The sequence below is a fragment of the Lissotriton helveticus genome, chromosome 1_2, assembly GCF_964261635.1.
Source record: "Lissotriton helveticus chromosome 1_2, aLisHel1.1, whole genome shotgun sequence".
Taxonomy (NCBI): Eukaryota; Metazoa; Chordata; class Amphibia; order Caudata; family Salamandridae; genus Lissotriton; species Lissotriton helveticus.
In genome coordinates, this window is record NC_136058.1 from 145944625 (window position 1) to 145960965 (window position 16341).

The 16341-nt window shown below is 47.6% G+C and overlaps 1 protein-coding gene across 2 annotated transcripts in view; it reads right to left on the bottom strand.

Annotated features, from left to right (window-relative positions):
- Nucleotides 1-614: 614 nt before the first annotated feature.
- The window catches only part of TMEM61 (transmembrane protein 61), a 72011-nt gene continuing 56284 nt past the window's right edge, over nucleotides 615-16341 (bottom strand). For both annotated transcript variants that reach the window (XM_078670202.1, XM_078670209.1), the window contains exons 2-3: nucleotides 13848-14461; nucleotides 615-1363 (exon numbers count right to left, since the gene is read on the bottom strand). In XM_078670202.1, the coding sequence (XP_078526328.1) occupies nucleotides 1063-1363; nucleotides 13848-14203 (657 nt within the window). In that variant the 5' untranslated portion in view covers nucleotides 14204-14461 and the 3' untranslated portion in view covers nucleotides 615-1062. The remainder of the gene's footprint in view (nucleotides 1364-13847; nucleotides 14462-16341) is intronic.

Genomic DNA, 16341 nt, shown 5'->3' on the forward strand with positions numbered 1-16341 from the left:
ACCTTCCCTAGTGTCCACGGGGACTGGAGTTGGAATAGTAAATTAAACTATTCACTATCCAGCACCCAAAAGCGCTATGCGTTGTAATGGTATGCGATGTAAAAACCGCGTTGTAAAGGCAGGCGTTGTAATAGCCTGCGTTGTAACATCATACATCCGTGGTCAGCCCCCATCTGCCGTGCAGATCTCAGAAATGTTTATTTATTGTCAGTAGGGTCACTTGTTTAAGGGTGCAGATTACCTACAAGTCCTTTACAAATTAGCTTCCCTGCAATTGCTGTCTCCAATTGCACTTTATCGGCCAGTTATGGCAAGTTCTTCACTACTGTACTTATGTAAGTAGCTTTTGGCTGTGCGCAATACTGTCTGCAATGCAGCAGGATGTTAATCTTTCATGTTATTTTTATAACCCTTTTTTTCTGTCGCAGATAACATTCCATTTATCATTTTAGAGGAAGTGCGCATAAGCAGATATGACAGCCGTGGAATATTGCTCACTCCCTGAGCACTGAGAAAATAAACATTTCACTGACAGATCCAGGAAGAAGAAGGATCACGGTTCACAGCGAAGAAGAACATTTTGTTACAAACAGAAGGCAGATCCTTGCCAATCATTAAGTTAAGTGGTCTATGTTTATTGCATCATCAATGTCTGTGAGATGAGATAAGGGTATTATACACGTGTCTGTGCCTTTGAAGAAGTATTTTCAATAGTGGAATCAAGAAGGCAGCTCCGGGTCCGATCACTGAACAGACACATCATATAGCGGAAAAACTCAATTTTATGACCATACTTTAATTGCCCCAATAAAAAAGTTACTATAGAATAAGTTACAGAAAAATACAGTTCAATCCACCTGATTCTCACCACATTAGGATTTTTGAAATGCATCCCTGATTGCTCAACTAGCTAGACAGGGGTACACATTCCTAATAGAAGGCAGCTTATAAAATTTTAACTTGCACGTTCCATATTTATTAATCATAGTAAATCAGTTAGCCTGTTGGTAAAGCTCCAGTTAGTCCTTGAAATATCTTTCTTTTCACAGATAGATCCACAGGTCACGTCACAAGATCATTGATCCTTTCGTAGCTAGGAGGTGGAGTGACACTCATGCCAGTGTGGTCATCTCTATGGCCCAGCTGCTGGTGTGGCCAATGATGTAGGTTTTCAAGAAGGGCACTGTCTGATAGGCTGCGTTTGTGACTCCCCGGGCGCCAGTCATTCCCAGTAAGTGTTTCGTAAAGGGGTGGGAGGTTCTCCAGGTTCACAAAATGGTTGAGTGGGAAAAGTTGAGCATTTTCAGCAAGGCTGCAGCCTGTTGCCTCTTCGTACGATGGTATAATGTTGGTTCCAGCATTGCTGAAATAGACAAAGAAAATCTGAAGTTAAAGTCTGAGTATCAAACTTCCTTGCAATAGAAAGGAATTCCCAAAGACTCACTACTTTCTAACCCCTTGTAGTCTGATTGAAGGTGTTAGAAAGTGTTCAAGTCGGACTAAAAAGAATGATATACTACAAAGGTCTACTAGCAAAGAGAGAACAACGATAACAATGCTGCATTGCATACAGTGCAGTGTGAGTGGAGTTGCTGAGCGCTATACTAATTTTTCCAATTTGTTCAAGGAGAAATGTTTGTCACTGAAATTGTCCAAGTCCTTTCTTTGTTCCCATACCACCAAATAAAAAGAATCTAAATATATGAGAAACATTTCTTGGTGTGGTCCTACATTAGGAACAGGGGCAAAGACAGGAAAATGATGAACGCCCTAGCTGCTCAGCTGGGACGCTAGAAGATATCACCAAATCAATTTTTTTCTGCAGCCATGTTCACTGACCATCACTCGTACGTTATTGTGATGCAATATTGTACAATGCGTGAGCATTCGATGGGAGGTGCATGGGAATTCCAATGCAACCACCCATAAGGTCTGATGCAAATTGCTATCTACCAAGAATTGTAGACCGGTATTTGCACCAAAATCCTGCACCTATTCGAGCCAGACACAACGAGGAGAAACGCTTTAATTTCTCTTTGCTTTTTCCACTTTGCATTTGTGCTGCATTGTACAGCACACATACAAAGTGATGAAAGCATTAAAGCATAGTTTTTGCCTTGGAAAGTGTCCCTTCAATACAAAAACTATGCATTAAACATGTCTGCGTAAAGTGCACCAGTGCAGGGAGAGTGCAGCAATTTTACTTGCTGCCCTGCGAGACTGCTATGTAAATCTATGTCTAAATTCCTCCAGGGGTAATACATGGAGGTCACGGCCTGTGTGCACATTTTTTTAAATATTTTTTTAACTATTTTTATTGTTAAGAAAAATAAACATTGGGCATTCTCAAGGTTTACATTGTACATATCAATCGAGCATAGTTAATAAGGCGATACATAGTGGCCATAGCAGGCTATCTCAATGGCACATCAATATTGCAATCATTACATTGATAAAACACAATTTTCCCACGTCAGGACTACCCCAACCCCCCTCCGTATTAATCCGAATCATCACTTTCCATCTGTGGTGGTTCACAAATAAATCCTCTATATTCATTCCAGGCTCCCCAAATTTTTCCCCACTTTTATCGGGCATTTCCGATGTAAATATACCGCCTTTTCGGCAACCATCGCTGAGTCCATATCCGTACTCCAGGCCCTAGCCCCGGCAACACTGGGGACCCCCTAGCCTTAGCTACATTTCGTTTAGCATACATAATACCCAGCGTTGCCCAATCCTGCAGGGGGTTGCTCAGATCATTCGGCTCCCAAACGTTCAATAGACAACGGCGTGGCTCAGGGAGCAGCGAAACATGAACCACTTGAGATATAGTTCGCATAACCTTGGACCAGTAACCAGCAATCAATGGGCAATCCCAGATGGTATGGTAAAATGTCCCCTCCTCCCCGCAGCCCCTCAAGCAGTACTGGTGTGCGATTCTTCCTATCTTATGTAGTGTGACCCTGGTGTAATATACTCGGTGTAGGACTTTCAGTTGTATCAGTCTGAGCCGTGACGGCACAGCGACCTCCTGAGGAGAGGAGAGCACGGCCTGCCAGTCCGACTCATCGAATTCACCTATTTCCGCAGTCCAGGCCATTTTAAGTCTTTCCATAGGGTCAGGCATATTATTGACCAACTTACGGTAGACCAACGAGGTCGCCTTTTTCAGCATGTGCTACTTAAGCAGTCTATCTTCTAAAGGCGTAGATTCTAATAACTTTCCGTCAGCCGGCAGCACAGACTTGAGAGCGTGAGTGATTTGCAGGTAGCGGAAACGTTCCGTCTCCACCAGGTTGAATTGAGCCGCTAGCTGGTCAAAGGTGAGAATCGCACCCCGCCTATAGAGGTCTCCAATCGTCGATATACCTATGCGGTTCAAGGCCTCAAAACCCTTACTATTACAGAGCCGACGAGGCGCCGCGATGCCCAAAGTGGCGTCATTTGTGTGATCGTATTCTTACACTTGAGGCGAGCAGAAGCCTGATACCATAACTTTACTGTGTGAGCCGTAGGGCCCAACAGGGCCGTCACTCCTCTAGGGTCATGGAGTGCGGCCATCACTCCTCCGCCCCCCAGGTCGTACCTATCTGCTTTAAACGCAGGCTCAGTCTGCGGAGCATGGAGCCAGTGATTTATAATCTTGGGCAGCCCAGTAGTACAACTGGACATCCGGGAGCGCTATACCGCCATCGAACCAACCTCGTACCAACTTTTGCCGGGAAATGCGCGCCGGTTTATCCCCCCAGAGGAGACCAGAAACCAGGGCGTTTATGGACGTAAAATATTTAGGAGGCACGAGAAACTGAGTATTTTCCAAGATGTACAGCAAGCGCGGTAGGGTCATCATTTTAAATAACGCTGCTTTACCTAGAAGGGTCAATGGTAGGGTATGCCAATGCCTCACATCCGTGCGGAATCTTTCAAGTGGGGTTAATACATTGCGATGGTAAAAAATCTCCTGACTAGGTGTCACCCACACCCCTAAATATTTGAAGGGCCCATCAGCGATCACCAGGGGGCATCCGTCCGGGAGACGCGGTGATGGCCCCTTGAGAACAAATAACACAGACTTGGACCAATTAATTGTATATCCTGAGGCTCACCCAAAGATCTCACAGATGTTAAGAAGAACCTTGAGTGAACTCCCAGGAAGAGTTAAATAAAGAAGAATATCATCAGCATACAGCAATATTCGGTCTTCCCAGGACTCGGTCCAGCTGAGACCCCTGATCATGGGGTCCCACCGTATCCATGCTGCCAATGTTTCCAAAATCAATGCGAAGAGCAGTGGCGATAAGGGACACCCCTGACGCGTACCACGGCCCAGCCTAAAATCCCTGGAGATATGGCCGTTAGCCACAACATGTGCAAGTGGGTTTGTATACAAGAGCTTCACCCAAGCACAAAACCTTGGTCCGAAGCCTAAATGTCGCAGCACCACAAAGAGATACGGCCATTCGACCATGTCGAAAGCCATTCGCGCATCTAGAGACAGGATCACAGCCGGTTCCGACAAGGCTGGGATCTGCGCCAACACCTTATTAACTCGCCTTAAATTGAGAGCTGTGCTCCTATTCGGCATGAATCCGGATTGGTCCGGGTGAATAAGTGTCGCCAGGTGTAGGGTCAGTCGTATAGCTATCATTTTGGCCAGTATTTTCGCCTCCGCATTTAACAATGAAATAGGACGATATGATGCACATTCGTCCGGAGGTTTGCCGGATTTCGGTATGGCGATAATCGTAGCCGTCCGCTGATTACGGGGGAGTTCCCCCGCAGCCAAACTGTCCTCAAACATACGCAACAGATGCGGAGCCGCGTGATCCGAGACGCGCTTATAAAGTTCTATGGGGATCCCATTTGGCCCCACGGCCTTGCCGGACTGCAACGAATGGATAGCACCCAGGACCTCATCTATCGTGAAGTCCGATTCTAACAGTTCGGCGTAAATATCTGAGAGGGAGGGCATTAAAATATCCGTAATGTAGGTCTGTGCCTCCTCGGAGGACATACCAGAGGAAGGGGTATAAACCGCTTCGTAGTAATTGGCCAGGATTTCTACTATACCCATAGGGGTAGTGCTGACCGTACCATCCGCAGTGCGAAGCTGCGCTATCGTCCTCTGGGCCCTGTCTTTCTTTTCCAACCATGCCAGAAGTCTCCCTGCCTTATCTCCAACCTCGTATACAATATGCTGAGTACGCAAAAGCCGCTGTCTAACCTGCACACGCTGATACTCCGTCACTTCTGCCTGCTTGAGGCGCAGCTGGCGCGCAGCCTCCTCAGTAGGATTAAGATCATGTTTGGATTGCAGAACTTCAAGGTCGTATTCTAGTACTCTAAGGTCCTCTTGCACAGTCCTTTTCTGACCTGTTATGGAGGCTATCGCCTGGCCCATGAGCACCGTTTTGTATGCTTCCCATAGGACCACCGGCGAATCAACGGAAGCGGTATTTTCTTGGAAGTAGTACTTCGTGGCCGTGACTAGGTCTTTACTGATTTGGGGAATTTGCAAAAAGTGAGGTGAAATTGGGAAGATGCGCCTCCGGGCCCTCACATAGCAGGAATATACCATGGAGACTGGGGAATGATCCGAGACACCCCTCGGGCCTATCTTTACCTCAGTTATATGGGGCAAGCTGTCAGCAGAGACAAAAAAATGATCCATACGTGAGAGACTATTAGGTACCCCTGAGTAGAAGGTGTAGACTCGATCCCCGGGGTGTTTAAACCTCCACCCATCCGTAAGACCCATAGCCTCTACATAACCCGTCAGCCGCGCTTTATGCAGCCCTGTCACCCTGCTGGGGTGACGGTCAATTCCTTCATCCAGAACCGCATTGAAATCACCGCCCAATATGAGTTCGCCCTCCGGCAGCGTTAATAAAAATGCACTGAGGGCGGGGAGAGCAACTGAGTGGAGTGCGGGCGGGATATATACCGATACCACATTGAACCTCTTTCCCTCCCACAAGCAGGAGACTGCTGCAAATTGTCCTTGTGCATCTTTCCATACCTGCTGTATTATCACAGGAAAGCGTTTACGCTTTAGGATTCCCACCCCCCTGGAGCCGGAGGAGAACTCAGAATGCACTGCCATCACATACCCCCACCGATCCAAAGCCTTACATGTCGAACCCACCAGATGCGTTTCTTGAAGCAATACCAATGCTGGGGCTGCCCTTCATATATACTGCAACACCAATCGCCTCTTGATTTTATCTCCCAAGCCTCGTACGTACCAGGTGACCAGGGTTAAAGGGGACACTGAAGCCATGACCGGGGCGGAATCATCTATTATCGGGTCATCCACAACTTCGCTCGCCATTCCAGAGATAACACCCTTGAAAGCCCACTACTGCACCACACATTTGCTCGCCCATATTCTTGAATTGCTGCCCCGAACTAAAACACCAAACAGAATGCAACCAGTCCATCCCTCCCTCCAACATCATCATTTGAATTCGCACAGTGTCACAGTAAGCAATAACTTTGGATTGAGTCGTTTCGAAAACCTTCACCCAACTCTCCTCTACCCCCCACCCTGCTCCCCTGCCCGTGGACCTCAAACTGCCCACCCCCAAACATGGCAGAGTGCCTATCTACTCCCTACCCGTGCTAAACTTGCAGAGGTGATGCGCTCTGACCCAACCCTGTGTTAAACCATAAATCTGACCTGTTACATATCTGGAACTCTTGGTTCCGGCACCCCCGAAACGTCAATGCCCCTCCCTCAAAACCCCAAGATCCTTCAGCTTAATCCCAAACCCAATACTTGCGAGTGTTCTCAAGAGTGAGTCCTTCCGTAGGAGATTAACGTCCTTCAGCCCTGTTCGTCCAGTTCACTCGTTTCCAACACAGTCTCTGCCCCGGAGGCACCAGGTTCTCCACCTCCCCTCCGGTCCGCCCCATTGTGGCAGGTGCTCCTCATGTCGCCGACCCTCGTCCATCCCTCCAGCCATTCCCAGGTAGCCTCCGGGGAGTCGAAAAACCAGGGTTTACCATTCCTCTCCACTCTTAATTTGTCCGGGAAGAGCATAGCGTATCGGATTTCTCTGCTACGCAGTTCCCGCTTCACTGCCTGAAAGCTGCGCCGTTGTGCCTGAACTCGCGCTGTGAAATCGGGGAAGAAAGAGACCTCATAGTTGTCTATCTTCAGCGGGGGACCCGCTCTGGCCACCTGCAGGATGTTGTCCCTGTCTCTAAAATTAAACACTCTTGCAATTATGGGTCTAGGTGGAGCCCCTACCTTGGGACGACCGCCCGGCACCCTATGGGCTCATTCAATGGAAAAATAAGTGGAGAGAGCCTTCGGCTTCAGGTGTTGGGTGATCAACTCTTCCACAAAGAGGTCCGCAGCGGGCCCTTCTGTTTTTTCCGGAACTCCGATAATTCGTATATTGTTCCGACGAGCTCTCCCTTCATAATCATCCAACTGCTGTGCCATTTGAGTTTGTTTCTTCTCCAAGATCGACACTTGACGCTGCAGTTCAGAAGTGTCCTCCTGTAGCGCCGCCGTTACCACCTTAAGTTCCTTCACTTTTTTGTTCATTTGTTTGAAGTCTGCACGGAGTAGGGAAACCTCCGTTGTGACAGAGTCCACTGACGTGCGCATGCCTCCTATGGCCGCCATGACGTCATGAAGCGTAGGCTCCTTGCTCGGGGATGGCGACTGCGCCGCGGCATCTTTATTCAATCTAGGCGAGTCTCCTTTGTCACCGCCCTTGGTCCAGGCGAATTTGGCCAACTGCGCCTGGGGGGCGCTCTTGGAACCCCTGCCTCATGTGGCCATCTTCCTTGACGGCATAGAGGACAAAATAAGAACGTGCACACCGACTGCTTTCACAGCTTGCTATGTTACCGACAGATCGACAGGAGCAACAGTTCACACTGCAAACAATCAGTGGTGCTTCAAAGCCCAGCGACACGTTCAAGTAGCAGTTACCCCTCAGCATTCACCAGCGCTACACACGCCAGGCGCATTCGTAAACCGACCTCACTTGCTCCTCAGAGCGGGTCATGCAGTGTAAGGTAGCAGATGACTAGATCAGCACCATCGGCCATGTGGAAACAAGGCGTCCGCAATAAGCACCTCGTGTCCGAAAAGAAGGGAGAGGCAGGTCCATACATTAGATAATACCGCCCCCCGAAGAAGGGCTTCGGGACGGAGGGTCAGACCTAAAACGAATCCACTCCGCTCCACCTCGGCTCCGTCGGCGTACAAGGGCCCGAGCAATCCCGGCCCCCAAATATGGAGAGTGTCCAAGGTTCCCCTCACCGCAGTGTCACACAAGCAGGATGGCGCCTTTCACTTTACGAAGTAACAGTCCCAGCAGTAGCACCTGGGGGCAGAGGCATGTTTCACCCGTTCACAGGGGGCAGGGGGGGGGGGGGGGAATAGCTGCGTCTCATTCCCAGGGTCGCCGTCACCAATCATCCACCAGATCACAAAGGCAGTAATCCAAGCCCAGTGCAATGCTCCCCGCCGCTGGGTCTCGAGCTCAGGCAGGCCGTGTTTCAGTCAGATTCGGCGCTGCTACCTCAAGTCCGCAGCCCGCCGGCCTCTGCGCCAGCATTCATTGGGGGGGGGGGAGAGAGGTAGCGCATTTCACGTTCTCAGACGCTCAAGATCCTCCCGCGGCGTCCAAAATATCACCGCTCCCCTCCACGCAGTCCTCAGAAGGGATAGCCGCCGATGACGGCGGGGGAGGGGGGGAGTCGGCACACGGTACCCCGATCCCCAGTAGTCTATGCACTGTGTCCGTCACTTTGCTGATATTAGGCCCCCGGGCCCGGGCCCCGATCGGTAGCCGCCCCCGAGGCCAGCCGGTCCCCTCCTCAGCGCTCTTATAAGGCTCACCTCCAAGGGCGCGCAGTAGCTCCACACAAGAGGCCCCCCCCCCCCGCCGTCAGGCCGGCAAGGTACGTAGGCGGCAGGCGGTGAGGAAGCACTCCTTTAGCTTCCGGCTCTATCGGCCATCGGGAGTCGGTCTCCGGACCTCCTCACTTGTTGTGGGGCATCTCCGCTCCTTATCACGCGGGCTGATTGTCCTGGAGAGGGTGAGGGTAGGGAGGGACGGCCCGAAGCACTCCAGATCCCGGTGCCCCAGGCCCCGCCTCCAGCGTCCACCGGTAGTAGGCCCCAAAGCCGGGGCCTAAATTCACAGCTGTGCCCGGGTCCGGCCGCACCCCACCTCCGTATCGGTCCTCCAGCAACACCCGAGGGCTCCCAGCGGCCCGCCACCACGCGATCTCAGCCTAAATCTCAGCCGGGGGCAGTATACACAGGCAGAAGGGCAATCCCGCATCAGGGCAAAGTCAGCCCTCGTCGGAGCCCCAGCTCCGTCTCAGTCCGATGCCGCCATTGTGCCTGGGCCGGTCCTTGGCTCTGCCGGTGACCCGACCTCCTTCACTCGAGATCTCGGGCTCAGCAGTCCTCCGATCGGCCCCCCATGGGCGCCCGGCAGCACAGCACGCCGTGTCCGCCAAAATTAATGCTGATCCGTGGGCTGTGTCAGTCTGCAGTGCCACGGGTCTGTCGGAGCACATCTAGAGTGCGGCCATTGCACTCGGCTGCAAACCACGCCCCGTGCACATTTTTTTTTAGCTCAGCCACGATTACACACATTACTTTTCTGCATGCAACTATTTGTTTTTTTGTGTTAAATAGATTGACGTAAAGCCCCTAAGGTCCGGCTCTATTTTATGTAATCCCTGACTCCATCTTAGGTTATAGAGGCCACTATCTTCCCAATTTTATACAATGGAATTCGCCATTTTTGCAGAATCATTATAATCTCTGTCATTAGACGCAGATATCGTCTGACCTTATCTTTTTAAGAACTGTGCAAGTGTCAAGTCATTTGATTAATGACATAGATACAACATTTGATGCTACATTCGTCTGAGACAAATGTCTACTTTTCACCATGTTAAGTTTAAATAAGAATAAAAACAGACATATAGCCGAAATAATATAGTCTGAATTGACGTCCTTTTACTGTACATGTTCATAAGGAAACGTCTGGGACGCACACCTTGATGCACATCTATATCATAGATTCCTAAACGTATGCCTAGAAATTCCAATTTCTGATAAGATTTAGTATATAAGGACTGCCACTTGAGCACTTGTCAGAAGGGGGCCTACGCCCAGATTATCCAAAGAGATTCTTCCAGAGACGATCTCACCTACTGCCAGCACACTATGCACTTCGCAGATGATTCATCTTGCTTGAAGCCTGAAGCCAATAAAGAAGAGTCTTTGAGGAAGACTGATACCACAGAGTAGTGTTTGCTCTTCACAGGGAACACTGTCTTCACGACTCAGCTGATAAAGACAGCCTTCACTGTTAACAAGGTTTGGAGTGCATCTCTTCTCCCTAAGAAGCTCTAGAGTGCAAGTTGCTCTGCCTTCCATACTCTCTAAGTGTAGCGCATAGAAGAAAGCATTAAGGTGTCAGGTTTTAGATGACAACAAAACATTTTAGAAATGTTCATCTTATTCTTGTTGTTTATAACTTGATTTCTTGCTGTTTTTCATAATATTTTGTGTAGTTATTTCCGATGTACTGAGAAGCAAGTTGTTCCTGTCATAATAAATACTTTTTTCTTAAAACTGTTCATTCTTCTTAGTGCAGTGATATTGTGAATAGCGAAATAGGTCTGGTCTGGTACTGTTATCATGGTGCCCTCAAACCCAAAAGCAATAACTCTATTTCAATATCACATTGAGTAGTGTTCTGCAAGGCTACAATAACCTGTCATTCACATTCATCATTGTGTTGAACCAAGCTCACTTGTGTCAGCCGTGGGTGGGAAAGCATGCCTTGTAGAGCTACGCCAAAGTTGTAGCTCACGCAACAAGATGGTTGATGCTACTTCTAGCCAACTGTGTAGGGTGCGCTCAGAACTCAGTGTTGAACGACTGACCTTCAGATCTCACTGCCAACATAATTTTCCATAGAAAGCACTTGCTTCAGCTCCAGTGTTACTAATTTTAACATAATTCATGTTACTGCCCTTCTCTAATTGAGGTCAATAGTCTTATTCCATAATGATGTCCTTAGAAGTCACTCCACATTGTACTCATCCACAACGTTGGTGGTGGCACATTTCTCAAACAACACAAGAAGTCTGTTTCTCTCAGTATTACCACAATCAGATGTTTATTGTATCTTGGCCCAAAAGTACTACAATAAGTGTGCACTGCATGGTGCCAAAGTATCAACTATAAATCTACAAGGTACAGACCTTTGTAAAAGTTATTTCTAACATTTGCATCAAAGGGCCCTTATTTTGGGAAGGAGGCATTTACCACAAATATATAAATCTCTGGCTGCCTGCCACAAGCTCTGGTTAAGAAACTTACACCAGACTGAGGTCTAAGGAATGAAGAGGGTAAATGTATATCACCCAGGGATGGATAAGATCTTGCGCAGCTACGTCATCTTTAGGCTAGCGCAAGAAGCGATGACCACACTGACCTCAGATGGGGAATTTGTCCCTTTACAAATGTAGCCTCGGTGTTGCCACATCCAGAGTCTGGCAGCTCCTCTGGGAACTTCAGTTGCTCCTTTATGGCTAGGGGTTAATCGGTGCACCCAGATAAAGCAGCCAGTACCACTGCTGCTCTTGCTGGCCTCTATGCAGCATCACTGTGAGTCACCATGTGTGGCAGGATTCTACTAACACCAGGTTTGAAGAACACAAAGGAATTGCCTTTACAACGTCTGCACTTGAGGATAGCACACAGTTTTACGAGCAAAGCGTTACAGTGGAAAATACTTGCTTATGGTGCATCAAGTCCAACAAGTATATGCATACAATTTTTACATAGTTAGAGGGGTGCCCTCTGCAGCGCATATTGACCTTTTGCGCATATTTATTTATTGCCACATGCTGCCCTGCTCACCTGGGGCCACACGTTGCTGCCTGAAGTGCTTTCCCGGTCTCCTCCGCCGCCGCCGCACTTTCCCATCTGTGCGCGGCCGCTGAGAGGGGGGACCACATACCCCGGCGATCCCCGCGGCTGACCACGCCCACCATTCGTTTTGGCGCCAGGCGGTGCATCAAAAGGAGGACAGAGTTCCCGCGTCACGGGATGCGCGCGGGTGTGCGCCGGGCAAAGGGCGGGCCGTCTGTGGCCGTCCGAGGCAGGCCAAGGCTGGGCTGGGCCACGTCCCTTTGATTTTCTGAACTTTGAAGTAAGACTATATGTATTAACAGAAAGAATCCACTTTCTCATATTTGCCTATTGTGTTAAGTACACTGTACAAAATATGAATAACATCGTGAGCTTAGGGCGGAAATGGTCAGTGGGAGGCTCTGTTAGAGGGACTTTAGACGCATTTATTATAAGGGCTACTTCAGTGTTAGAAAAAGAAATAGCGCTAACCGAGAGACGAATATCCTCAGAATGGCAGAGCAAACGCTCATCTTTGGGGGCTATTCAGTCAGTAAGGACTCCTACGAATACCAGTATTAGCAATGAACAAACAAATGATATAGGTATTCCCCCACAGCTCCAAGATCTTCCAGCTCGATTAGCGACCCATGGGGATTCCATTATTTCTGACACCAGTTTAGAATCACAATTGGAACGCCCCTCGGAAGTATCATCACTTGTAGTTTCTGGTCATTTTATTCCTGAGAAGACCACCAGTACCAAACTACCAGGGGCAGGCATTCCCTTAAAAAGAAAGAGGGGAGGCGTGAAGCAAAAGGGAAGACGAGCAAAATCCCGCAGGGCCGTTACGAGTGCCAAGAAATCTAAAGGTTTAAATGATAGTGGGGATAACCAGGGTTATTCGACTACATACTCTCAGCGAACATTAATGAATAACATTGAGTATTTGATTAAATCCTTGAATATAACCTATAATTGATAGGGTTAAGCGAATGAATGAGCAATTAGGGTGTATTACCGATATTGGAATTGCTAATTCCAATCTACTCAAAGAATTGTTGAGTAGATTGGAATTAGCAAGTGTGGGCGGACGTAAAGTTAGTAGTCGTAAATCCATTCTGTGAATACCAAAAGTAGTAAGTGCATTCTGTGAATACCAAAAGTAGTAAGTTTAGGATTTTGTCTTAAGTTAGTTATGTGAATCTGGCCCTAAGATCATCAACGTTAAATTTGATGGTAGCATTCGAACAATCATCATATTAGATGGTGATTTACTGGAATAGACTGACTCGACGACATAGTAATAACTTCATTGATATCTCCTAAATCCATGAAGAAGTGGAAATAGTGTAATATGGAGCAATGCTGTTTTGAGTCAACTGTGGTTGAGCTTTTCTGGGGACACAACTACCAATCAGAAAATTGAAAATAGTGACTAGAATGCCCACTAATTGAGATGTTCATAGATTAAACTGCATTGTAATAAATATTGAGGACTCCACATGCTTTTCTCAACATCCGACAGTCGTGGGCATGTACTAAGGGTAGCCAGTGGCAGCAGCTACTACCAGTGACAGTGCCCTCAGTACCCATGGTCATATAATCGGAAAAATAAAGTACCCAGTGCTGCATAAGTCCAGTTACCTTCTGTCTTTCCTTCCCCTTACCTTTGCTTCTCCTTACCTACTTACCTGTGAGCAGCAAATAAGAGGCTGCTGAGGGGCCAAGAGTGAAACAAGGAGTCTTTCCAGTGAAGTCACCAGGGGACAAAGTGGGTGTGATTGCCACATACTCTACCCCTGGCCTTTGGTGAATCAACACCAAAGGAGACATTGGTATATACGCAAGAACAGTTTAAACGATAATATCCACCAACATTAACAATGGAGACGTATTGATATTTAGAATGGTCCAGTGGTGTCTCTCCACTAACCTGTTTGCCAGTTTCTCACTGAGTTCCCTGCTGATGTAATGCAGCTCTCGACGGAGGTGATACTGATATCTTTGCCTCACAGTACGGGAGTTTTCTTTCACCGACCACAGAAGCCCAAAAAGAAGGAGGAGCCCCCCAAATCCACAGAAGAAGAAGCTGACAGACCTGAGAAGAGAGTTGGAGGAGGTATGGGCTGCTGGGGTCACGGGTACGCCCTCCCTCTCAGGTTCTGCCCTAGAGGTATTACTGGCCAGGAGGGCCGTCTCTCCATCACTCCACCAGGCAAAGCATAGAGTTCCAGTTACCAGAAGGACAGTCCCAGTGATGGTGACTCCGTGCCGAAAAGAGGACGTCATTGTGAGCCTACTTCTTCCAAAAGCCTAACTATGAGACAAGGGCACATGCAGCTGGGCTGGCATCATGCTGAGATGAGAAGGATGTATTGGCAGAAGGTCATCGTGTACTCAAGGTTCTTCTCCGGAGTAGCCAACCAATGCCGTCACCCAAAATAGAAAGAATTCTTTGAACACTACCATCTTCAGCCTTGGGTCACTACCATCCTCGGCCTTCTGTGCTCTTGGCAGAAAGGTTCACATTCCGAAGCTTGAATCTCTCTGGAAAAAAAGAAACCAGTTCTTAGATTGAAAGAACTTCAAAATATCTATTTATTGATTTTGCTAGTCATTATAATAAAGCTGTACATGTCAGATATGATAAGCAAAGGTGTTATTGAAGGGCGTCCTACTGTACTCAATGGAAGTCACCATATCTGGGTCGTTCTAACACAACACTGTGCTTTTATGATTCAATTTAGTAATATTTACATTTTACTTTTGCATCTTTTGCAAAACATTTGACAAATAACAGCTAACCTAAGCAAAATATGATTTTAGTTTTATTCGCTCACAATGTATTGTTTGATGTCACACACCAACATCTGGAAAAGTCTAAGAACCATAGAGAAGCCAATCAAGAGAAATCATACAAGGAACACATCTCATATCCGGATCGGGCCACCACACACAGACCTGTGACACCAACCACGTGCCCACCTGTGGCCTCTTGCTATGTGTGCCATGTCATCGTCCACACATGTTTTGTTGATCTCTCGAGTTACCTTCCTAAATTATGGCGTTCTGGGCCAGCCTGAGTTCTGTAAGTGGCACCTGATTCAGAGAGATCTGGGCTACGCTATCATCAATGCCTGCACTCCTGCTGAGGCCTTTGCATTTTGCAGAGCCGTAGCTCCTGAAACTGCTGCCAACAAGAGTCTGTTACCTGTAAAGCGGCACCCACTCAACATTACTCAACCCTAAAACGAAATACTTCTCAGCATGCCCTTACAGGCATCCAATGTCCTAGAGTGCTATCGGGAATACAATCCGGACCCCCTGCCCCACCCCATTAAATACTACTACCCCTAGCCTCACATCCACTACTCTGGTCTACAATCCAGACCTCTGGAGATGTACTGGGAACAAAAGCAACACCCCATTCACCAAATAAAAACTTCGGTCGGACCACAAAACATTTATACTGGCACTGTTACATGCCATTTGGCGGTGAGTGAGGCAGTGCTTGGTGAAAATACATGTTACATTATTATGAAAGCAGAGTTGTAGTGGTAGCAATGTGTGACAAAAATACTTATCTGTTGTATTTTACTGTGCTGGTTATGTGTTGTGTTTTTATGCTGCTGTGTTTTTGTGCTGCATTATTGTTTTGTGTGTTGTTGTATTGTACTTTGATTTTCTGTTGCCTTTTGTTTTGATTATTTTGCTGTGCCCTGTTATGATTTTCAGTGTTATTTTGCTTTGTTTCATATTATTGGGTTGTGTTATGTTGTGCTCTGTAATAACTTAAGAGAAGTCGTCAAATGCTGCTATGTTTCAAGCTAAACGCAGCACATTCCTTAAATGTTCCTGGGACAAACAATCACTTACCATTATCTAAGTTAGTAAAAAACCACTGCTTCAGCTCTTCAATTACTCAAGACACCAGTTGTCCTCCCACCCTCTACTCCGGTCTTCAATCTTTTGCACTGGAGATATTTTGAGAACACAAATCATATACCAACACCCATACTAAAAACTGCTCCCCATGCCTTAACATCCACTGCTATGGTATCTAGGCCAGTACTGTGGAGCCATACTGGGGACACCAGCCATGCACATACCCAGAGGCACTGCAGCACCTCCAAAATAACCATTCTGAAATTCAGAAGGTGAATGAGCAATTAAGATGCCTTCAACTTTTGCTTTTATTTTGTCATATTTGCTGGGCGTTCGAAGACAAAGTTGAAATGTCAGGCTATGTCTTCTGACAAATTGCTCCTTATTCTTTTACCAAGAAGATCACTGTTTACTGACGGCTAAGCGCTGAAGCAACATGGCACATAGATCTTGAGCTCCTGCTTAAGCCGGTGAGTCAACCCATATCTGGCACGATCCTGAGCGAGGAGAGGATGTTGGTGCCCCGGTAGATACCCCAGGGA